The sequence below is a fragment of the Natrix helvetica genome (genome assembly GCF_964273705.1).
Source record: "Natrix helvetica genome assembly, chromosome: 1".
Taxonomy (NCBI): Eukaryota; Metazoa; Chordata; class Lepidosauria; order Squamata; family Natricidae; genus Natrix; species Natrix helvetica.
The window spans coordinates 168,430,560-168,456,259 of record NC_138548.1 but is presented as its reverse complement, the minus strand read 5'-3'; the positions used below and the strand labels follow the sequence as shown (position 1 = coordinate 168,456,259).

General features: G+C 45.9%; 1 protein-coding gene across 4 annotated transcripts in view; it reads left to right on the top strand.

Moving 5' to 3' along the window:
- Positions 1-25,700, top strand: part of CCDC141 (coiled-coil domain containing 141) — a 144,514-nt gene that overhangs the window by 21,752 nt on the left and 97,062 nt on the right. For all 4 annotated transcript variants that reach the window (XR_014173901.1, XM_081936510.1, XM_081936509.1 and 1 more), the window contains exons 3-4: positions 13,889-14,080; positions 18,790-18,898. Coding sequence is in view for 3 of the 4 variants with exons in the window: in XM_081936510.1 (XP_081792636.1) it covers positions 13,889-14,080; positions 18,790-18,898 (301 nt within the window). In the remaining variant the exon portion in view is untranslated. The remainder of the gene's footprint in view (positions 1-13,888; positions 14,081-18,789; positions 18,899-25,700) is intronic.

Sequence of the window (25,700 nt, the reverse complement as noted above, 5' to 3'; positions counted from 1 at the left end):
GCAAAATATAAAAACTATAACACCAATTTTGGATGCACATAATACAAATCTGAATTTCCCAACTGTAAGAAGTGGTAGTAGTCCTTTGCCTAGTTAGATTTTTTTAAAATAAAGAATTGGACCAAAGAGTTAGCAATAACTACAATAATGATATGAATACTGAAACAATTGAATAGTAAAACATTATTGACAATTCATGTTAAAAATTAATCATGGCGCATACATCATGGGTATGGCCATGAAAGTGAGAAACTGAAAAACTACCTCTATTCACCCCACACTTTGAGCTTACTCTTAGGAGGAAAATACAAATAAGCAAATTAATATCCAGTCTATTACCTTGTGTGTTTGTATAGTGTGCTTTTGACATTTGTTCTGTGAGCTGAATTAAGGTGGCCATCCAGCATACATTTTATGAAAATAAACTCCATCAGACCAAGCAGGATTAAGGTTGGAGTGTGCAAGGATTGTTCTGTGTATTTTAATTTCATCATACTGTATAACTTTTTAAAAGTTGCTATAAGCATTCACACCTTTCATCTAGTACTCCCTACCTTCAACATAGAAAATATTTTTAGAAACATTAAACTGTTTACTCTTCCAGCAGAGAAGATACTTAAGCAAGCGTGTCCAACAAAACGTTTACTGCTACCATTAAGACTAAGTGAGGTCGGCAGACATAATAGCTGACTCAGAAGAATGAAATTATCTAGTGTGCCTTTCATGATTCTTGACCAATCCTCCTGCTTCATAAGCTCACAGCTGGTAGGAAAAATAGGAGTTTTACTAAGGCTTACACAATGTGTGTACTGTCAATCTTCTCAGCTTCATCCCTAAGTACCACAATCAATCAAGTTCTGAAGCACTTTGGATCTGACTTTCCAAAAATACTTCAGAATCTGAAGGAGCCAAAATGTAGCCCCCATCTACAATACCTTAAAGCCACTGTGCTTATCATGCCCATTGGACCTGCACATTCCAAAAGATCTTTTGAAGGTAACTCAAAAGAGATAAATGGTAGTTGAGATATCACGATCAAAACCTTCCCTCAATTGTACGGTGTGCGCGTGCGTGTGCGAACACACAAACACACACACACATGGTTGACAGAGATACCAGAGTGGTGGGGTTTTGATCTATCTCACCTGTTCGACCTCCCTTGAGGACATGATGGCTAAAATTAGGCCACAGGCCACAACCTGCTGCTCACAGGTTCTGTGTGATCCAAAGGACCCCCAGAAGAGGCTGAATTAATTCCTTGTGTTTTTCACAAAGTTTCTGTTTTGGCATAAACCGTCAGGATTCTAAAATGAAGGTTGGCTGAGAATTTCATGAACCTTGTGAAAGATATTTTAAGCCAAATTTCTAAGGCAAAGAAGAAAACGTCTGTGTCAAACCGAAGACATGCAAAGCAAAACTCTTTTTTTTGTCTTTAAACTCCATTCACATGTTTTTCATGTTCACTTTTTATCCGTCCTCTCCCCTTCCGCAGCAGTGAAATGTGGAGTTGGTAGCCACAGTTATACATAGGCTATGCACCAATGTCCTCTGATTAAAAGCATGCATTTTGTTTCTCCATCTACTATGTTCAAAGCAGGGGTGAAATCAACTTACCAGTTTGCAAATGTGAGTGCTCACATGCGCCACCTTCCACACATGCGCAGGACCTTCTGCACATGCTCAGAACATCAAAAATGGGACATGATGATGTCTGGGTGGGTGGGTGGAGACTTCATAAGAAATTCAGCTGGTTTGCCCGAACCAGATAGAACTGGCTGAATTTCACCACTGGTTCAGAGGAAATCTTCGTGATAGCTTTCTCTTTCACTCTCTTTCTCTCTCTTGGTCTGTATTGCGCAGAGTTCATATTTCAAATAATAATTCATCTTTAGTAACTCCATCTTAATTTATTTTTTCTTTCAGCAACAACTACCAGTACTAATCTCTCTTTTTTAATTAAGGAACAATAGTTCATTATTTCTGAAAAGTATTTCTCATCGCCTTTCTTTTAGAACGGGGAGATTATCAGCCAATTCAGATGCAACTATTACTGGCAGAAGATATGGTGGCTTGGGAGAATCTGGATATTACGATTCTGAGTTCAAAGCCACAATATATAAGTGTTCTATTATTTTCCTCTTCTCAGCTCGGCCTTTATCAGGAGAATTTCATCTTTTCCTATCTTCAGTTCTTATTGTAGTCTGTATCAGGAGAATGAGTTATCCTAGATTTTAATTTGCCTATTATGGATTCCTGCTCTCATTATGCATTCTTCCAGATAGCAGCCAAAGTAAAAGCAAAAAACGGGCACACTATTCATCCATTGTCATGATAAAGAGCTGAGATGAAAACGGGGGGGGGGGGGGATAATTCAAGTTTAGAAGGCGTGCCGAAGATACTCTGAAGATTTTGAAAGAAAGAGAAATGGCAATACTTGTTAGGCCTTGCGGTGAAAGTAGAAAAAGAACCAAAACGAAATGACTTGCCTTGAGGCAAAGGCAAACCTATACACCTTCACTTGTAACTGATTGCTTAGTCACCATTTGAAATTATGAGGGAGCCACCCGAAGCTCACAACTAGATTTCAAAATCCCAGTGTTGCCCCTCTCCCTGGTCCTGTGACTGCGCTTTGGGTGCTCAGCAACAGGCCTGTATTTATAGCTGTTTGCAGTGCCCCATGGGCCCAGGGCCACAACATATGATGAGTTTGCCAGAAATTTATGTTTAATTCTGGTTTCTGGCAAAAACTGGTCCAAAGAACAATAGGTTTGCTAGACAACCATGTTGTTCACCTAACAACTGCAATTTTTACTTAACAACCATGGCAGTCACTCAATGTCTGCTGAGAAACAAGTCATAAAATTGGGTCTGATTGCTTGGTGACCCACTTTATGGCCATGAAGGCTTATGCCCATAATTGCTAGGCTCAAGGGCTCAAGGACTTCCTGTATCTTATCTGTATTTCTAATTGAACAATGAATACATTTCACCTTGCTCCATAACTCCTTTGGATAACCCAGTTGCTAAGCTTATAGGACAAGCAGGTACCTGTACTCTTTGATAAATTATGAGATTAATCTGAGTATGTTTAAACACACAATACCACAATGAACTAAAACATGGTTAATCTAATTACCTAGGTTTATACAACCCACGGATTTTTTTTTCTTTAAACGACTCTGTAATCCCTTGCATTGGAATGGAGTCCGGGGAACCGAATGGAGCTCAATTGCCTCAGAAGGCCGGTTGCCCTTCCTGAGGCCTACACAGAGTTCGCAGCAGACAATTATTCACTGCACCCAAAAAGAGAAATCTCTGCTGCTAACTAGGATCGAACTCACAGCCTTCTGATTCTGAGGCGAGAGCTCCACCTCTAGTCCACAACGCCACTTGTATGAACCACTGAATATATATATATATATATATATATATATATATATATATATATATATATATATATATATATATATATATATATATATATATATATATATATATATATATATATATATATATATATATATATATATATATATATATATATATATATATATATATATATATATATATATATATATATATATATATATATATAAAAATATAAATTCCTTTAATATACAGAAAGAAATTAAAAAGCCACAAAAATAATAAAAAAGAAACAAATGTTATAATAGATATAAAAACCACTCAGGTTTTAAGCACATTGTGAAAACTGTTGATCAGTTTTTCTATCACATCAATAAAAAGCAAATTCATAAAGCAGAGCAAACATGTCATTTATCCAACACTTAAAATGCAGGATGCTGCCTTTCCATTATAAAAGAATGGTAATTTTTCATGCTAGGCAAATTCATCCTTTTTCATATATTAATACATTCTGAATTGGGGTTATATAATTCAGAATTATATGCATATCTTTAAGCCTACAGTAATTCCTTTTCCCAGATTCATACTAACAACCAAACAAAATGAGATAAAAGTGGGCCAAGCTCGTATTATATATCGAGATATCCTCTCCATCATTTTAAACTTACAACATAATAACTTTCACAGGCAATACTTTTTAAACATTCTGTGGGCGTCAAATAAAGGGGAAAATAGGTTGAACCAGTCTCAGTTTAAGATAAAAAGCATGCTTAATATTCATTAAGATCAAAATGAATATTCTGACTTTTTATTGCAACATTTTTTGCAAATAATCAATATTCACCCTAACAATATAATACTATTACCAATCTCTCTCTCTCTCTCTCTCTCTCTCTCTCCCTCCCTCCCTCCCTCCCTCCCTCCCTCCCTCTCTCTCTCTCTCTCTCTCTCTCTCTCTCTGATAGATAGATACAGTGGGGCAAAAAAGTATTTAGTCAGCCACCAATTGTGCAAGTTCTCCCACTTAAAAAAGATGAGAGATCAACTGTGGGAGCAATAATTAGAAAATGGAAGACATACAAGACCACTGATAATCTCCCTTGATCTGGGGCTCTCACCCCATGGGGTCAAAATGATCACAAGAATGGTGAGCAAAAATCCCAGGACCACACGGGGGGACCTAGTGAATGACCTGCAGAGAGCTGGGACCAACGTAACAAAGGCTACCATCAGTAACACACTATGTCGCCAGGGACTCAGATCCTGCAGTGCCAGACGTGTCCCCCTGCTTAAGCCAGTACATATCCAGGCCCATCTGAAGTTTGCTAGAGAGCATTTGGATGATCCAGAAGAGGATTGGGAGAATGTCATATGGTCAGATGAAACCAAAATAGAACTCTTTGGTAGAAACACAACTCGTCATGTTTGGAGGAGAGAGAATGCTGAATTGCATCCAAAGAACACCATACCTACTGTGAAGCATGGGGGTGGCAACATCATGCTTTGGGGCTGTTTCTCTTCAAAGGGACCAGGACGACTGATCCATGTACAGGACAGAATGAATGGGGCCATATATCGTGAGATTTTGAGTGCAAACCTCCTTCCATCAGCAAGGGCATTGAAGATGAAACGTGGCTGGGTCTGTCAACATGATAATGATCCCAAAAATACCACCCGGGCAACGAAGGAGTGGTTTCGTAAGAAGCATTTCAAGGTCCTGGAGTGGTCTAGCCAGTCTCCAGATCTCAACCCCATAGAAAACCTTTGGAGGGAGTTGAAAGTCCGTGTTGCCCAGCGACAGCCCCAAAACATCCCTGCTCTAGAGGAGATCTACATGGAGGAATGGGCCAACATATCAGCAACAGTGTGTGCCAACCTTGTGAAGACTTACAGGAAATGTTTGACCTCTGTCATTGCCAACAAAGGATATATAACAAAGTATTGAGATGAACTTTTGATATTGACCAAATACTTATTTTCCACCATAATTTGCAAATAAATTATTTCCAAATCAGCCAATGTGATTGTTTGGTGTTTTTTTTTACATTTTGTCTCTCATAGTTGAGGTCTACCTATGATGCCAATTACAGGCCTCTCTCATCTTTTTAAGTGGGATAACTTGCACAATTGGTGGCTGACTAAATACTTTTTTGCCTCACTGTAGATAGATAAATATGATAGATAAACTGATAAAGATAGATAGATATAGAGATAGATAGATAGGTAGGTAGGTAGGTAGGGAGGTAGAGGTAGAGGTAGAAGTAGAGACAGACTGTGGTGATGCAACAATTAGGCTGAAGGTGGGAGCTAACTCCAAATAGCCAACCAAGTGCTGTGCTGTTGAGGTTTTACATTGTTTAGTTCTAGGTGTCTTTAAGTAATTTATTTATTTGTTGCTTGGTTGGTTAGTTAGTTTATTTACAATAATACAATACAATAGTAGAGTTGGGAGGGACCTTGGAGGTCTTCTAGTCCAACCCCCTGCCTAGGCAGGAAACCCTATACCGTTTCAGACAAATAGCTATCCAACATCTTCTTAAAGACTTCCAGTGTTGGGACATTCACAACTTCTGGAGGCAAGCTGTTCCACTGATTAATTGTTCTCACTGTCAGGAAGTTTCTCCTCAGTTCTAAGTTGCTTCTCTCCTTGATTAGTTTCCACCCATTGCTTCTTGTTCTACTCTCAGGTGCCTTGGAAAACAGTTTGACTCCCTCTTCTTTGTGGCAACCCCTGAGATATTGGAATACTGCTATCATGTCTCCCCTAGTCCTTCTTTCTCTTAAGCTAAACATATCCAGTTCCTGCAACCGTTCTTCATATGTTTTAGTCTCCAGTCCCCTAATCATCTTTGTTGCTCTTCTCTGCACTCTTTCTAGAGTCTCCACATCTTTTTTACATCGTGGCGACCAGAACTGAATGCAGTATTCCAAGTGTGGCCTTACCAAGGCATTATAAAGTGGTATTAACACTTCACGTTTATTTATTTATAAAATTTATATTGCTGCCTGCTCACACATGGCGACTCAAGGCAGCTTACAAAGATATACGTTGACTCCTAGGACAGCCTTGATCAGTTTCTGCCTTTTTCTTGGCATGAATTTCAGAAGTAGTTTGATATTTCCTTCTTCCCAGGGCTGAGAGAGAAGGACTGGCCCAAGGTCATCTATCCTTGGTTTTGTGCCCAAGATGGTCTCCCAGTTTCTAGTCAAGGACCTTCACCACTATACCACACTGGCTCTCAATGGAGGTGGCTAGTGCACAGCTAACAGAAACACTGTAGCCCAAACAGAACTACAGAGAGGTGCTTTCAAGGTGATACTAAGAGGAAAATATATTTTGAAGTGGAACATGGAAACAAATGGAAGTGAGTGAGGAGTCCTAGTTGACAATGTTGTCCAGAAACAAATACCTGCTCATTCTAGTGATAGGAACACTGGTAAGTGTCCCCATCACTAGAAAAGTGTGGGCAGTGTGGATAAGGCAACAGTCTGGCAGACCAGTTGGATTATAATCCGCTTCCACCACTCTTGGCCATAGCAACTAGAGCACAGTTATTTTCTTTTGAGGACCACATCAGGGCTATGGTTGACCTCAGGGGGCCAGGTAGGCGAGGCCAACTGGGTGGGTATGGCCAACTGGGTGGGCGTGGCCAGCTTGACGCCACTCCCCAAACTGCTGGCATGTTTCCTCTTCGCACTGGGTAGACCAGGCTGAAGCCATGCTGGCCCGATGTTTCCTCTTCACATTGGTAGACTGGGCCGAAGCGATGCAGGCCGGCCCCTTACATTTTCCAGGACAGCTCCATGGGCCACGATGACCACATCGTGGGCCAGATCAGGCCTGTGGGCCTTGTGTTTGACGCCCCTGCTCTAGAGCAGCAGCTGCCACACAGTCACCCTCTCATTTGCAGCCCCTGTGGCTGTCACTGCATTTTTTGTTTGCCAGCTGTGCTTAAACACTGGCCACAGGGGGTGAGCAACTGCCCCCTGTGGAACGGGCGCGCAATTTGGGCGTCCTCCTAGATGCCCGGCTGTCGCTGGATGACCATGTGGCAGCCGTGGCCAGGGGGGCGTTCCACCAGGTTCGCCTGGTGTGCCAATTGCGCCCCCTATTGGACCGGGACGCCTTACGCACAGTCACTCATGCGCTGGTGACGTCCCGTCTGGACTACTGCAATGCTCTCTACATGGGGCTCCCCTTGAGATGCACCCGAAGACTACAGCTAGTTCAGAATGCGGCCGCGCGGGCTATCATGGGGAGTACTAGGTACTCCCACATAACACCTCTCCTGCGCGAGCTGCACTGGCTGCCTGTGGTTTTTCAGGTGCGTTTCAAGGTGTTGATTACCATCTTCAAAGCGCTCCATGGCACAGGACCTAGTTACCTGCGGGATCGCATCCTACCGCATACATCCCTGCGACCAATTCGCTCTCACAGGGAGGGACTCCTCCAGGTGCCGTCCACCAAGCAATGCCAATGGGCAGCGCCTAGGAGTAGAGCCTTCTCTGTGATGGGCCCAACCCTCTGGAATGACCTCCCCCCCGATATTAGAACTACTACCGACCTCCGCTCCTTCCGACAGAAACTTAAGACCCACCTGTTCCAACTAGCTGGCCTGGCCCATTTATAGTCCCATTTATACCTCCTGGCAAATATTTTTATCCTGGGATAGTTTTTAGGGGTGTTTTTTAATGTATTTTTAAAATTTTAAATTCTTAAATTTTAAATCTAACTTTAACTATTGTACAGTAAACTACTGCTATCTCCTCCAGCCACACCTATATTTATTTATATTAATATTATTTATATTTATTGTTTTTAATATGACTGTACACCGCCCCAAGTCCCTTCTGGGAGAGGGGCGGTCTAGAAATCAAATAAAAGTTAAAGTTAAAGTTAAAGTTAAACTCTAAGACATACGGTAGACTGATCTGACTCGTATCACTAAGCTCACTACGCATGCCCATATTTTTTTGTTCGCCTGCCAAGAAGGTAGGCAGGGACACTGCCTAAAATGTAATCATTCGCTAGTAAGTTTTGTTTTCATTTTCTTTACAATAAAAAGGTAAATTTTTACCTTTTATCGGGTTTATTTTTCTTAATTTTGAAGTGTACTTCAAGGAAAAACCACGGTGCATCCCTCATTAAATACAATTACCCCAGGACGGAAACAGGGCTGAAATTCCACCCTGACAGTGGCTTCCCTCAATAAGACGTCCCGAGTGTTAAGTTCGAACGAAAGGCGAGCGGAGACGTGAGGAGAATTCAACCAACTTTATTGAACAAACTATTCACAGTCAAATACAGGAGAGAATCAATGCAAGGATCGTCTGACAGCTATTTATACGAAGCTGTCAGACGACCCAGCCAATCCCCAAGCCAGAGTTTCCCCGCTCTCAGCCAGGCCGCGTCTTAGCCAATCAGACGCGACCTGGCTGTTGCTAGTGCAGATGCCGGCTGTCAGGGGAAACTCCCTGACGTCATCTGCCCGGACACAACACTCCTTCCCCCCCAGTGACTGCGCATGTGCAAGCGACGCACAAACGTAGTCACGTAGATAGTCTGGGCGGCGCCGGACCCGCCCAGAACGCCTCAGTTCGACAGGAGGCGCCGGAGAGGAAGGTGGTGTCCGTTGAAGCTCCTCCTGCAAGGGAGTGGAGCTCCGGGCACCATCTTGGAGGCCCACCCCTGACGGAGAAAAAACAGGCCCAGGTAGGCAGGGCCGAAGGGGCGCGGCCGAAGGCGGGCTTGAGCTGGGAATTTGTTGGTAGGCCTGGCCTGACTCGGGGAAGGCCACTTGGAACCCGGGAGGCTGACGCCTAACGGGCGACCCCCTCCCAATATTGGACGGCCGGGAGGCGGCGTCCAAGAGCGGGAACGCCCTGGGCAGCTGGACCGGGCGGACGATGTCTGGTGGAAGGGCACCAGGGAACAGAACGTTGGAGGGCTCAGGCGCAGCGACGTTGATGGTCGACCTTGCGGGGGTGTTGTCGCTGGTGCTGGGCAGGCGGCGCCTCAGTTGATCCAGGTGCCGCCGCCATTCGGTCCCATCATGTAGCTGGACCCTGTAAGAACAGGGGCCGGTTATGGCGGTGATGGTGGCAGGCACCCACCTAACCGCCCCTGAGAATGCCTGAGCCCAAACAGCATCGCCCAGGAGGAACGCGCGGGGAGGGGGCCCCAGGTTGCCAGGCTGTTCACTTGAATAGAGTGGGTGCAACCTATCCAAGGTGGTCCGCAGGCGCCGGCCCATCAGCAGCTCAGCTGGAGACTTCCCGGTCAGGGGGCAAGGAGTGGCATGCTGTACCAAGAGGTAAGCAGCCACCCTTGATGGCCAGTCAGCCCCATCCATCCTGCCTAACGCCTCCTTGGCCGAGCGGACCGCCCTTTCCGCTCGGCCATTACTAGCCGGATGGTATGGGGCGACTGGGGCATGGCGGATGCCCTGAGAAGCCAGGAACAGCTGGAACGCGGTGGATGCAAATTGAGGCCCGTTATCAGAGACAAGGACGTCCGGCACGCCATGGGTGGCGAAAAGCCTAGTCAGTTCTCTGATCGTGGCCTCGGCTGTGGTGGACCTCATGAGGATGAGCTCCACCCAGCGCGAATATGCATCCACCACCACCATGAAGACCTGGCCTCTGAAGGGACCCGCGAAATCCACGTGGAGACGGGACCAAGGTCCACGAGGCAACTCCCATTCCCTAGGAGAGGCTGCCGGTGGCGCCGGTCGGGAATGTTGGCAGAGGGAGCAGCCGGCCACCCAGGCGGCTATCTCGTCATCAATGCGAGGCCACCAGACATAGCTGCGCGCCAGGCATTTCATGCGCACTATGCCCGGGTGGCCCTCATGAAGGCGAGATAGTACCTGATGGCGCAGGCTGGGTGGAATGACCACCCTGTCACCCCACAGGAGGCACCCACTGTGAAGTGACAGCTCCAACTGCCTGGCCCTGAAGGGACGAAGGTGCTCTGGCACCGGACCCTCAGGCCAGCCCCTTTGGACCCAAAGGATGACCTGGGACAGGTCAGGGTCAGCCCTAGACTTTAAGGCCACCTCTCCGGAAGAGAGTGGCAGAGCCAAATCTGCTATGGCCAAGACCGACAGGCAAGGCACTGTCGGGGGGTCAGTAACGGGCAAGGGGCAGCGGCTGAGGGCATCAGCGTGCCCTAAGTGCTTGCCCGGGCGGTAGAGCAGAGTATAGCTGTATGCAGCTAGGAACTCTGTCCACCTGGTCATGCGCGGTGACAGGATGGGAGGGGTCGGCTTGTTACCTGCCAAAAGCCCAAGGAGTGGCTTATGGTCGGTGAACAAAGTAAAGTGCCGACCATAGAGATAGTCATGGAACCTTTTAATCCCTGACACTGCAGCCAGAGCCTCCTTGTCGATCTGGCTGTAATTGCGTTCCGCAGAAGTCAGAGTCCGGGAATAAAAGGCTATGGGGGCCTCCGAGCCATTGGGCAGCACATGGCTCAGGACCGCCCCCAAACCCACGGGGGAGGCGTCACAAGCAAGAGTCAAAGGCAGCTTGTCCGAATACTGAACGAGGACTGCCTCTGACGTCAGCAAGTCTTTGACAGCCGCGAACGCATGCGCTTCGCGGCTGCCCCAGCGCCAGGCAGCCGATCGGTCGAGCAACCGATGCAGCGGCTCGGCTAGTGACGCCTTATGCGGCAGGAAAGGCGCGTAGAAGTTAAGCAAGCCAAGGAACGCCTGCAGCTCCGTCTTGGAGGCAGGCGTGGGGGCGTTCCTGATGGCTGCAACCTTTGAAGGGGTTGGGTGAATTCCTTGGGCATCAATCGTGAAGCCCAGGAAATCAACCCGGGGCACAGCAAATGAGCATTTGCTGCGCTTTAATTTTAAGCCCGAGCCCCTGAAACGCTCGAGGACCTTCACCAGTACTTCGATGAGGCCCGATCGGCTACTAGCGGCAATCAGGACGTCATCGAAATACGGAACCACGCCAGGGAGCCCATGGAGCAGCCGCTCCATGAGGCTCTGGAAGATCCCCGGGGCTACGGAAACGCCGAATTGCAAGCGGCGGCAACGGAAAGCTCCACGGTGGGTGACGATGGTCTGCGCAGCCGCCGCCTCGGCATCCACCGGGAGCTGCTGGTAGGCCTGCGCCATATCCAGCTTCGCAAAGATGCAGCCTTGCCCCAAAGAGTGGAGCAAGTGCTGCACTACCGGAACTGGATAGGGGTTCGCTTGGAGGGCAAGGTTGATGGTGGATTTGAAGTCGGCGCAGAGGCGAATGGACCCATCCGCCTTAACTGGGATGACCAAAGGGGTCTCCCACTTGGAGTAATCCACCGGCTCCAAGACTCCCTGCGCGACGAGCTTGTCGAGCTCCGCATCAACCTTTGCCCTCAAAGCGAAAGGCACCCTATGGGCCTTCAGCCTAATGGGGGCAACCTGAGGATCTAGGTTCAAGGAGATGGGCGTGCCCTTATACGCCCCCAGCTGCCCATCAAACACATCAGAAAATCTGGCAAGGACGTCGGCCACGTCGGAAGGCGTGGCCACCACTTGTCTAATCCCGTGCACTGATAGGCCGAGTGCCGGGAACCAGTCAAGGCCCAGGAGGGCCGGTAAAGGCTTTTCTACAACTAGTAGAGGAAGGCACCCCGAATAGTCCCCGTATTCCACCCGCACCAGGTGACAACCCAGGGTAGGAATTTGAGTCCCCTGGTAGTCCCGTAGGGTTGCGTCTGGAGGGGCCAACTGGGTCTTCGAGATGCCTGGACAGAGGCGGGAGAACTCTGTCCACGACAAAAGGGATCGGGACGACCCCGAGTCCACCTCCATGGTGCAGGGGGAGCCCTCTATGAGGAGCGACGCCTTGATGCGCTCCGCACCTGCACCCGTGTGGAAGGCCAACTCTGCGGGGTTGGCGTGGAAGTCTGCGTCCACGGCGTAGCAGCCTCCGCGCGAAGGCTGCTGCTGCTGCTGCTGCTGCTGCTGCTGTCGTCCAGCACGGCCTCCAGGTCGCTGTTTAACGGCGGCTGTGGTCGGGACGTCGTCTGCTCGCTGTGGCAAGGGAAGCTGCGCTCGGCAGACCTGGGCCAAATGTCCCTTCTTCAGGCAGCGGCGGCAAATTGCGGTTTTAAAAGGGCAACCCGAGCGGTCGTGGTTGCCTCCACAGCCAAGGCAAGCGGGCACAGCTTCCCGGGCTCGCTGAGGAACGCGTCTTCTGGCGGACTGGCCAATGCGCGCCACCGCTCCCTCTTCAGGATAGTCATTAGGCAAGGGAACTAGTTCGTCCACCAGGCAGGTGCGGCCTGGCGGGGGCGGCAGGTTGAACATCTCCGCCATTGACTCGTCGGAGAGTTCAGCCGCCCTTGCCTGCTCGATGGCCCCAGTCAGCGTGATGTCTGCCTGTGACAGGAGCCGCCGGCGAAGGCGCAGATCTTTTACGCCGCTGACGAACTGTTCCGTCAGGTTGCGATCGAGGTCGGCAAACTCGCACCTCATCGCCGCGGTGCGAAGCGCCTGGAGGAACTGGCTCACCGACTCCTCCGGCTTCTGTACACAGCGCCGGAAAGCGTAGTGCCTCGCCACCCAGGATGGAGTGGGGGCGTAGTGGCGCTGAAGACGTTCGGTTAATGTCGCCCAGTCCAGAGAATGGACTGGCTGTGGGGCGGCTAATGAGCGAGCGGCACTAAACATTGGCGTGCCGCAACAGCTCAAGAAGAAGCTGCACTTCTCGTCGTCTGGAACGTCGCGACGGCCGTTGGCTATGAGGTAGCACTCAAAGCGCTCCATGAATGCCTCCCACGTCTCGCCGTCGCAGCCAAAAGGCACGAAGGTTGGCATTGCCGACATGGTCTCCTCAGGAACGAGCTAGGCCGGCCAGGAACGGGTCGCCGGTGCGATTGTGGCAAGATGACACGCTCGGTGGGTTTCGGTGGGTTAGCGGCTGGATCCCACCTTCGTCGCCAGTGTTAAGTTCGAACGAAAGGCGAGCGGAGACGTGAGGAGAATTCAACCAACTTTATTGAACAAACTATTCACAGTCAAATACAGGAGAGAATCAATGCAAGGATCGTCTGACAGCTATTTATACGAAGCTGTCAGACGACCCAGCCAATCCCCAAGCCAGAGTTTCCCCGCTCTCAGCCAGGCCGCGTCTTAGCCAATCAGACGCGACCTGGCTGTTGCTAGTGCAGATGCTGGCTGTCAGGGGAAACTCCCTGACGTCATCTGCCCGGACACAACACCGAGCATGCGGAAAGAGGTATAGATGCTTCTCTAGAGGGTGTCCAGCATCTGGCCCAACCAAGAAGGAAGTCAGCAGAGAAGTCAGCATTCAGGGGTGTTCTTGTGATGGGCAGAAAGGCAGGGATGCTGTAATCTCCTGAAGTGGCCCTGCCTCTGGGTAAAAGGGAGGTGTAGATTGTCCTGACTTTTTTGGGAATTTTTTTCAGTCAAAGAACAGAGCAAATCTAAAGGAGTTTTGTCCATACTGACGGGAGATTTTCGTCCTGATTTCTGATCCATTTTTTTTCTTTTATCTGTAGCCCTTAGAAGGCCAAGTTTGGGATCTCTTACGGGAAGCCGACAAGACAGCCGCAGAACATCAAGATGAAGAGCAGGTGTATGAAGCCATGGCAGAGACCCTGGGAGATGCCTGGGACTCCCTGACGATTGTTCTGGAGAAGCGGAGGACGCTGTTAAAACTGAGCTTGGATTTCTTTGAAAATGCTCTAGAGGTCAGTCTACAAGAAGGGGAAATGCTTTTCATCTTCAAAGAAAACAAATCATTGTTGCATTTCAAGTATCCCTTTCTGCTTGGTGGCTTTTTATTACTGTAGAACAGGGCGGGAGGGAGAGATAATTGCAGCTGTTTTTCTGTTTCCATAGGAATGGTCAGAACCAAAAGTAGAGCAAAAACAAAATGGGGTGGGGAAATGCATTACGGCAGTGGGATCTTAGCAAATAAAATAATAGAGCTGGTAGCAACTTTTGAGACCCACCCAGGGGTGGGTTGCTGAGAGTTCACAGAGGTTTGGGAGAACCTGTAGCTAAGATCCTGTGCAGTTCAGAGAACCACCCAAAAACCACTCCTGTCTGGCCCCACCCACCCCACCCTTCCCAGAAGTCTCCACGCAGCCAGTTTTGGATGCAGGTAAGTGCAGGGCATATGCGAGTCTCGGGGAGGGCAAAAAATGGGGGAAGGGCTGAAACAGGCCCATTTCCAGCCTCCAGGGGGCCTTTGGAGTCTGGGGAGGCCATTTTCGCCCTCCCAGAGGCTCGAGGAAAGCCTACCGTGGTGCAGGAGGCCGATTAGGCCATGGCCACCATGGCCACACCCACCCAGAAATGGGGCAAAGAACCCCTTGCTAAAATTTTTGAAACCCACCTCTGGATCCACCCACTCCAAATCCACAGAAATCCAAATTAAGGCCATCCTTGGGCAGTCAAAACAGTCAAGAAGGTGATGTTGATTACTGCCTTAACATCCCTGGAAAAGGGAACGTATCATCTCCTTTAGTAGCTATTTGTCCAGTGGCATTGCCGTTACTCTCCTTAACTGGAGAATAAGTGCCTTTGTGAAATGCAGAATCATTGTTCCATGCCTTATCCTACCGAATAATTACTTTCAGAGTATCCTCTGAAAGCAAACAACCAGAAACCCTGCCTTGGGTGGGACAACAAAAGAAAAGGAGGCAAGCAACTGAATGGCTAAAACTCTTGCCATAATACTGCTTGCATCCTGCATAGGTAGTCCTCGACTTACGACCTCAACTGAGCCCAACATTTCTGTTGTGAGGCATTTGTTCAGTGAAACTTGCTCCATTTTATAACCTTCCTTGCCACAATTGTTAAGCGAATCACTGTAGATGGTAAGTTAGTCGCACGGTTGTTAAGTGAATCTGGCTTTTCCATTGACTTTGCTGGTCAGAAAGTCTCAGCAGGTAATCACATGACCTCGGGACATTGCAGTTATCATGAATACGAGTCAGTTGCCAAGAGTGTGAATTTGGATCACATGACCATGCAATGGTCGTGAGAGTGAAAAACATCGAGAAGTCACTTTTTTCCAGTGCCATCGTAACTTTGAATGGTCACTAAATGAACTGTTGTAGGTCGAGGACTACCTGCAAATTACACCTACCTCTCTGTTCTTTTTAGCAAAACAACAGCAACAATGGCCTGTCTCCATATATTGGCCTTGAAGTACCATTTTTTCTCTTTTAATTACTACTTTCTGATCTATCAGTTCTTTTATTCAGTGCTGAAGGAGTCCCCCATAACTCATTTGGATGGTAGGGCCCACTACTCCTGAGCAGGGGTGGGATTCAGCCAGTTCGGATCGGTTCGGGCAAACCGGTAGTTCCAGTGAGCATTTGGCCCCGCCCACCTGTCCCTGCCCTTTCCTGTCCTATATTTCCCTGTTTTTTAGCTCAGCTGATTCGCGCGGCACAGCAAATTGCCATGCGTCAGCTGTTTTACTCACCGGCACTGACATAGAAGGTAAGTTTTGAAGCTTAAAATGGGTGGTTTTTGAACACGGCAAAACACACATTAGGGGCCTATGTGTGCAAAGAGCACATGTGTGCGCTCACCAAACCCGTTATTAAACTGGTTGCATCCCACCACTGCTCCTGAGGAACTCACCTGTTCTTCATTGTGGCACCACCCGCTTGATCCCAACATTTGAGAAGAAGGACTACCCTCCCTTTCTCAGTTATGGAAATTATCAAAGCATAAGTCATACAGGGGCCCCAGGGGGAGACTCATAGCACCTGCTGTCGGGGTTCTGAACTAGGGGAATTTCTCTCAGCAGGATGGAAACACATGCAGAGACGGCTAGGCAGATGGTTATACACACTATCAGATTCCTTGAAGTAGCAAAAAAATGGAACCACGGATCCAGCCTTATTGTTCTTGAAATATCTAAGCAGAGGGCAAATGGGAAATAGCACGTGTCCATTTCAAATGGAAAATCCTGGGAGCCTCTTGCTGAAAAGCTTTGCTTTAATTGACAGAATATGATTATATGTAATCTTTGTTTTATTATGATAAAACACAAGCCTCATCTCCAGGATATTCTTTAATGAAAGTCAGAAGTTAAATCCCAAACGCTGGAGGATAATGGATTTATTTTCTACCATAAAAAAATAAAAACAAAAACAGACAGAATGTTTGAGAAGAAGCAGACTGAGCAAAAGGCATCATTTTTCACGGTCTTTCTTAATTTCATCTGAAGTACCGATATCCTGATCAGGGGTTTTCTCTCTTATGCATAGCAATTTTATTTAGGGGAGAGAAGGCAAAGCTATTAGCTTGCTTGAAATACGTAGCGAGTTTAGAAACCAAATGAAATAAACCTAACATAAAAACAATACACTGCTAGTGTGCACGAACACTCATTGCTGATGCACTGTTTTGGATCGATGGCTAAACTCCCACTGGGCCAATATGGTAAACCATAGCATGTTAAACTACTTGACCCAGGTTTCAAAAATTTAGACTGAAGCAAAAATCGCTAGATCTTTCCTGCCATCTAGTCGTCATCTGGTTTTGAAGAGCCTGCCTCTGATAACACTGTTCAACTAATTAAATTACAGCTAAAAACTAAAATGAATCACATCTTAACAACTGCAGAGGTTAACTCTATGTGAGCTTATCCTGTCAAACTAGCGCCCCGTGGGCTGGATATGTCATGCGCAGGCCACGGCCACCCCGGTTCCGCAAAGGCAAAAAATGTCACGATAAGTCACGATCCAGACTGTGGCGCGATCGAGTTTGACACCCGTGCTCTAGACCTAGATATATGTGTATCTTCTGACCCAACTGCCCAAACATGACAAACTTCTGAAGTTAACTCAAAGATTCCTTTATTAGGAGTGTGCCGGCAGCCCCGGGAAAAAGTTTCTCTCTCACCGCAGGCTAACATGTCTTCTCCGGACGGAAGATGAATAGTTGTATGCCACATCTATTCATGCCTTTTATCCCCAGAGCTAAGGGTGGGGCTTCCCTAGCAGCCATGGTACTTCCTTCCCAAGGATCGGCCCAAATATTTCCACTGTTCTTCTCTCCTCTGCCTCCTGTGCATCCACGCGTCAGGCACTGGACCCAGCTGTTCCTCCTCTTCCTCATCAGCCATCTCCAGACATGGGGGCTGTTGACTCTCCATTTCAGGACTGATGGACGGCCCAGGCTCCTTCTCTCTCTCTCTCTCTCTCTCCCTCCCTCCCTCCCTCCCTCCCTCCCTCCCTCCCAGCTCCACTCCCTCTTCCCTCTCTGAGCTCTCAGGTTGCCTTGATGCTGACCCTGACTCCACCCCTCCTCCTCCTCTGATTCGGCTGCTGGAGGGGCCGGTGGTCAACAGGCCACAACAATGTATTCCCAATGTACATATAGCTAATAGTATTTTCCTTCAAAAAACAAAGGCAGGGTGCATGAATGGCAGGAAAATTGGCCACTCTAGGCAAGCTTGTGTTTTCAAATATAGTGTCCTTTTTGTTTGTTTGTTTCAGTGAATCTGCCAAAGTTCCATTTTAGAACTTTTCAGTAGTGGCCATTATTTCATGAGCCTTTCTCCTTAGAACAGGGGTGTCCAAACTTGGGAACTTTAAGACTTGTGGACTTCAACTCCCAGAATTCCCCAGCCAGCTATGCTGGCTGGGGAATTCTGGGAGTTGAAGTCCACAAGTCTTAAAGTTCCCAAGTTTGGACACCCCTGCCTTAGAAGATATACTTGCAATGAGGTCTTTGAGAAGGAAGATAAATGACTCTTTTCTAGGGCCCTTTTGAGGCGGCGGAGAGTATTTTTGTTTTGTTTTATTGATATGCATATTTTGCTAGAGGGTATGAGAGTTTGGTAGATTTTATATGCAATTGATTTCAAAGCATTCTGCTTTAGGGAAGAATGTGAGGATTGGGGAAAGGGGGAATTCTGTTTGGTGCAATTATCTGTTTCCTCAAGGCTGCATTCAGTTAGCGGCAGCCATGTGCAGGTGAGAAAATACAGAGCAACACCTCTGTGGGATTTTTTAAAAAGCTGGAACAATTACGTCGCCTGCCAGAGAACTGTTTTAGCTGATGTTCTTTGCTCTACCAAGTCAACACAATGCTCAGCATTTCAGATTTGTCATTGTTTACAACCTGTTAAGCTAGCAAAAATCAGAGGATAAGGGCAACAATCAAGCAGATAACCGCTTCTTGTTTCCCTTTCTTTGAAGAGGTCCCTCTTTCATACAAGTGGTGGAAACAGCAATTATTTTCAGTGCTGCTGGCTGGGAGCTGTTGAAATTGTAATCTACCTCATCTAAAAGGTACAAGGTCGAGGCAGACAGCTTTAGAAGAACCGAACAATTCTATTAATAATGTGCAAAGCAGTCGAGAAGCTTATTAGATTCTTTTCAATGATACATGCCGTTCTTTGAAGAGTGTGTTTTCCCTATCTCTACAGTTTGCTGCCAAAATTGACCAAGTTGAAGATTTTCTGCAGTATTCTCAAGAGTTTGAAAACCTCGAATCTCTGAAAGAACTCTTGCATCAGCACAAACATCATACAAAAGGTATTGAAGAGGGTGGGAGCATCTCCCTTTGCAAGGAAGATTTCGAGTAAGGCCTTTCTGAATAAAAGTTGATTGCAACTTCTTCTGAAGCTAATGTTCTTGGTCACGGTTGAAATATCGCATGTTTTTAAAAATAACACAGATGTCACAAAGCGTGCCTTTTCCTAACACTATAGATTTGGTCTGGAGAGAGCTGGATTTAAATTCCATGCACGGCCTCCGTCTCTTAGTTTAGCCTGCATCAAGGACCGTTGTGAGAATAACATAAAGGAGAACCACTTACGCTGTCATAAATGTCACTGATTTTAACAGTTCTGTTTCAACTATTGACTAAAGGTAACTCCTACTTCAGCTACTCACCCCATAAACATATCCTGGCAACGTTCTTTTGCCCAGTTGTGTCTCCAAGGCCAAAAGCGAGTTGGCTTGAACCACCTATATCTGTTATCAATTATTTTAACTCTACCGAGGGGCAGTATCCCCATAGAGGAAATGTGTTGGGTTTGTCACCATTGATTTTGGAGAGCAGCCAGATGATTGGCCAGGACTAGGATTAAAAGACGCAGGGTAGGGATCAGGAACGGGTCAGTACATTTCAGGCTAGTATAATTTATTTTTGCCAGCTCAAGGATGCATAGAGCTGGTTTAAAAAATTTGCAGCAAAGAAAATTCCTAAGACTGGACATGATTCAATTTACATATTGCTTAGTCCAGTTCTCAGAGCCCCCCCCCACCCACTGATTGCTGTAATGCTGAACCGGAGATAACCTCTTGGTGCGTCTAGTGAGTCAATTGGATTTGGCACTACTGTGCCGTTTGGTGCAGGAACTGGTATCAGATTTGTGGATTTGAATCAATGCACCTGGTACATCCAAAATCTGGAAAAGATTTTAGCATTCCATTAACTCTCTCTTTCTCTGAAGCAATGGCAACAGAAGATCTTGTTTTATTTCATATACACTTTCTTCATGAAGCTTCAGGCAGAATGAGCTTTACATTGAAAAGCACATGAAATGAAACTCAGGCATGGCTAAACATTTTGAACAAATGGCTTTCCTCTTGGCAAGCTCAATGCGGCCCTCAAATCCTGGACTTATTATACTTTGTTCAGATAGCCAATCATAACTTTTTTGGTTTTTTTTTTTAAAGCTGCTCGTTTCAATTTTTAATTTTGTATGTAATGATTTTCTTCATTAGCACATTTACTAAGCAATGCACTTACTCTGTAGAGACCCTCCTATGCAATACATCTGTTCCAGTGGTGGGTTGCTGCCAGTTTTACTACTGGTTCGTAACCCATGTGCAAAGCATGCGTGTGTGTGCGTGCGAGTGTGCTTGTCAATGTAAATTGTTCTTCGTGCATGCACAGTGTTAAGTTGGCAAGAACGCAGACAGACGCCGTGAGGCAAGTCAACAGGTTTATTCGAACAAAAGCAAGAACACGCAATTACAGGAGAGAAGCGGGAGCTGTCCCTGCCTGACAGCTATTTATATGGAGCTGTCAGGCAGGGTAGCCAATCAAACAACAGGGAACTGCCCTTGTTTAGCCAGGCCGTGTCTTAACCAATCAGATGCGACCTGGCTGTTGCTGGCTGACTCGGGGGAAACTCCCGACGTCATTGCCAGGACTCTACACCCAGAACAATTTACAGTGAACTGCACATGCGCAGTCACTAAAAACCAAAATGGCAGCAGCCTAGCAGTCGCAAGAGAACCAGTTTGAGGGTGTGGCAGGCCTGGGTCGCTGCCGGTTCTGCGACCCAGGCCTGAATTTCACTACTGGTTTGGCCTTATTTCTCCTTATTTCTAGGTTGAATCTCTCCTTGGTCAGCTTCCATCCATTATTCCTTTCCCGACCTTCAGGTGCTTTGGAAAATAGCTTGATCCCTTCCTCTCTGTGGCAGCCCCTCAAATATTGGAAGACTGCTATCATGTCTCCCCTGGTCCTTCTCATCACTAGACTAGCCATGCCGATACTTGCAATCGTTCATCGTATGTTTTCGCCTCCAGTCCTCTTGGTTGCTCTTCTCTGCACTTTTGTCATTAGATTGCTTTGGAGATAAAACGATGAGAGCTGTCTTAAACTGCCTTGAATTTCCCACAAAATGGTGGCATTACATAATCATATAATGGTTGCATTTGGAAACAAATGATACCCACATGTTGATGTATTTTTCATCCAAGACGAGAGCCTAGTTTAATGGGACACCCTCTGGGCATACATTTTACAGAGAAAGGCAGCTGGCATCATTATGGAGACCAGACAGAAATGTCAAGAAACAGAAATGAGCAAGGAAGGGTTGACTAGGCTGAAATTGTTAGTCAAGTAATTTTGGGGTAGTTCAGCTTATAGGACCTTAACCTGTGGTTCTCACTTGAAATCAGGAAATGTGGGCCAACTCCACTCAGAATTGCAGGAAGAAGAATAGTTCTATCTGCTTAGAAGGATTCAGGGCCCTGCTCAAGGAATTGTGGGATCCAGTTCTTGGATTTGCCGCCCGAAGTATGCCGTCTGTGATATTGCAAAGTCATCTTCTTCATCTTACTAATGGTATTGTGATGTTGATAAGCACGATCGGTTTCTGGCACAAAGCAATTCCACAATGTATAGTTTTGCCTTCTGAGTGTTGTTGTCCATCTGTGCTGGAAAGTTGGATGAGATGGCTGCTAGGGAGCTGCAGGCAATCCACTGGCATCTTGGAGAGAAATATGCAGCAGTCACAAATCCATTTATGTTGCATCAAGGCGTTTATGCCAGATATAATGATTTTTATTATGGCTTGCATGTTGTGAGAAAGGATCTGTTTTGTAAAAGCTCTTGGCTCTCACTATTATTGAAATAGCAGAGAGAAATGAAATGAAAAAATATTCAAAGGGCTAGTTTAATGTACAAATGTAACCAGAAATCAAGTTAATATAATACAGAGACAGCTTACAAAACACATTTGACCATTTTTTTTGGGGGGGGGGGGCTTTCAGTAGGAACATATACAGCTGAAGTGTAATCTTGAGCACAGTTGAGATTCAAAGCCTAGGGAATTCAGAAATGTTTTATTTTCTATGTAGCCCTTTGCTCCACTGTCATTGTAATCAAGTGACACTGAGCATCACACTACTCCATTGTTCTGTTTGAATAAAGCCTGGTGAACTAGGTTTACTTGAGATGTCAAGCTATAAACCACAGTTCGAAACAAATGGCTGAATTCACACCATATGCTAGATGCAGTCCAAACAAGGAAGGCTACGGAATGATTATGAACCTTTAGAACCTAAAAGAAGCCTTTACATAAACCATCCTAAAAGCTTCCCTTGGTGATTATCTCTAAATCAGGGGTCAGCAACCTGTTACTCTGGAGCCACATGTGGCTCTTTCATCCCTCTGCTGCGGCTCCCTGTCGCCAGTCGGCACCACAATTCTGAGAGGAGCTTCCGGTTGGTGTGGGGGTGGAGAAGCTGGGCGCGCCAGGAGTAGACTCTATGGTAAGGAGTGGGTTTTCCGGTCAGCTCCACAATTGATAGGGCTTTTGGTTAGGACAGGTAGAAGAAAAATGGATGCCTCGCTAGGAGGAGACTCTATGGTGGGGAAATTGGACTTCCGGTCAGTTCCAGAATTGAACAGGGGGCTTCCAGTTAGGGTATTTGTGGCTCTTTGAGTGTTTAAGGTTGCTGACTGCTGCCCTAAATGATTTGTGTACAGGTAGTCCTTGACTTACGACCAAAACTGAACCCAACATTTATGTTGTTAAGTGAGACATTTATTAATGAGTCTTGCCCCACTTTATGACCTTCCATGCCACAGTTGTTAACTGAATCACTGTAGTTGATCAATTAGCTACCCGGTTGTTAAGTGAATCTGACTTTCCCCATTGACTTTGCTTGTCAGGAGGTCGCAAAAGGGGACCTCTGCAAACTTCATAAAATATGACCCAGCTGCACTTGAATTTCGATCATATGACCAAGGGGATGCTGAAAAGGTTGTAACTGTGAAAAATGATCATGTCACTTTTTTTCAGTTCCGTTGTAACTTTGAACAGTCACTAAATGAACTGTTGTAACCCGAGAACTACCTGTATAAGATTGCTGCTAAATACACTGGGAGTATTGAATATATTTGGGTTTTGTTGATAGAAGACTTAAGTAGCATGAGGCAACCCAGTTTCAAACACCCCCCCCCCCCCCGATTTTGTTGCTCCCTGGAAAAGTTCAGCAGGATTTCTTCTTAAATGCCCATTAAGTTACTACAAGGATAAAATAGGACGGGGGGGGGGGGGACCATATAAAGTACAGGTTGTTTAATGACTGATTGTTTCAAAGTTACAGTATGTCAGCTTTGGAAAGGGTGTCTTAAAGCAAGAACCACCTCAGGCCATTGTAAAATGTCACACTATTTGCCACACACCTCATGATCACCTGATCCCAATATGGGAGCTTGGCTACCTGTTCACACTTATGACTCGTAACCAAGCAGTCCGCGATCAAATATGATCGCCATGTGCAATCTTCTCTGCTAGATTCCTTCTCTGGCATGGAAGGTTGCAAGCTGCTTCCACCCGCCAAATGAATCGGTGCCGAAATGGGACTCTAATCCTGAAGATCCAAGCTCAGTGGTGGGATTCAAATAACTTAACAACCGGTTCTCTTCCCTAATGATTTCTTCCAACAACCAGTTCACCAAACTGCTCAGAAAGTTAACGACCGGTTCTCCCAATGTGGTGCGAACTGGCTGAATCCCACCACTGTCCAAGCTCCATTCCTGCAGTCCGCCAGAGCAATTCCCTTCTGTGCACTGAGGGAAGCTGAACTCCTCCAGTGAGGTGCTCAAATCCCAACGATTATTACATAAAAAATAGTTTTAAATTGCTGTTGATTGCCTGATACCAAACAGGTTTCTTAAAATTCTACCCTTGGGGGTGTGTGTGTGTGTGTTTAAATTAAACAGGTTCTGACTTAAATGGCTTGTATCATAGGTAATTTTGATCAAAAGCTAGAACAATGGAAACTTTAATATCAGTTTGGTAGTCTCGATTCAATCTTCATTGGTGTAAAGAGCTCATTGTAGAGCAATTTAAGCTTGGAAGATTTACTAGGGATTGACTGCCATTGCAAAAACTGAGGCTCATCCCTAAAAACGATATAAGGTCACTGTTTGCCATAAGAAAAATAATCTTGTAGCATATAGTTTGTTTGGTTTTTTTTTACCCAAAGCGTCAAGAATGGGTAGCTCGTACAATTTATTCATCGTTTTTTGTCTTTTCAAAGAGATAAGAAATAAAAAAGCATGTAGTCATATATGTAATTAAAATGGTCTTTTTATATTTTACCCGGTGTGGCAATCAGTTCCAATTTTATCAATAGGTAAAATGAAAAGAACACCTTGGTTTTTTAATGAAGCCCATGTATTAGTAGCACTCTCTTGAAGCAACCTTTTTTGCTCTGCTTAATTTATTTATGAGTGCTTGGTTGATAGTAATTTCATTCCTAACCCCATTCTGCAGGCTTTAAATTAGATGTGCAAATTAAGCCTGTCTACTTTGGTTGTACTGAATTCATCGGTCCCATCCTCCTAGCAACTTTTGTAAAAGGCAGCAAAGATGATGAGAAGCAATTTGGTTTTGCAACAACTTGGTCCTTCTGCTTTCCCTCCCTTCATTTATCCACCAATTTGCTCTTAGCTGTTCTCATTTTTTCCCCACTTTTTCCTAAATGTAATCAGTTTATACTCTTGTCTTCTAAAATTAAAAGCTGAGATTGTGCAGTGTGGCTAAAATGCAGTTGGATAGTTTGAGACTAAGCTTGTTGTGTGAACTCAGGCAATTGGAGACGGTGTTCAAGATAGGGACTCAAAACATTTACATACTGAAAGATCTGAGCTTCAATAACAAGATGACTTGTACATAAAAAGAAAGTTCGAATTTTCTATAATTCTACAAAAGAATTAGGACACTCCAAGTCAGCATTTCTCCAACTATTTTGGGATCACCTTCATTATACCAAATTTATCTTAATGCCCTCTGTCCTATGTATGCGTGAACTATCTTTGTTTTTATGGGGGGGGGGGATGTATTGTACATTATTTCTTTCTGAACAATTTTTGTAAACATATTTTTTTTTAAAAAAATAATGAACAGATTCCATTAAAGAATTTTAAAAGATCAAAAATAAATAAATATTAAAACTCCATTTCTTATTCCCACTTTTCAAACTTGGAATAAACTAGAAACAAGCAAAAAGGGTAAAAACCAGTGGCGGGATTCAAATAATTTAACAACCAGTTCTCTGCCCTAATGATTTCTTCCAACAGCCAGTTCACCAAACTGCTCAGAAAGTTAACAACCGGTTCTCACGAAATGGAGCGAACTGGCTGAATCCCACCACTGGTAAAAACAATGTTTCCATTCTCCCTTTCCAATGATATCTAGATAAGCATTTGTCCCCTTGCAACAATTAGGAAAAGAAGTGTTAGATATTAACACAGGCTACTGGGGTTTCCACTCCAGTCCTCTGTTTAGGCGGGAACAGAGGTTCAATCTGATTGGTTAAGAGTTTTGACAGCTCCCTATAAAAGGAGAGCTGTCAGACCTAACTGCGGCTGGATTGTACAGACTTGACTGTTGTAATAAAGAGCTGTTGTTGCGTTAAACCTGAGTCTGCCTTCTCATTGCCCTATCTAACAAGAAGAATTTAAAGAAGCGCCCCTTTCCCCCCAATGTTCAGAGATACTAAACATTTCAGAATAACAGAATAACAGAGTTGGAAGGGACCTTGGAGGTCTTCTAGTCCAACCCTCTGCAAGCAGGAGGCC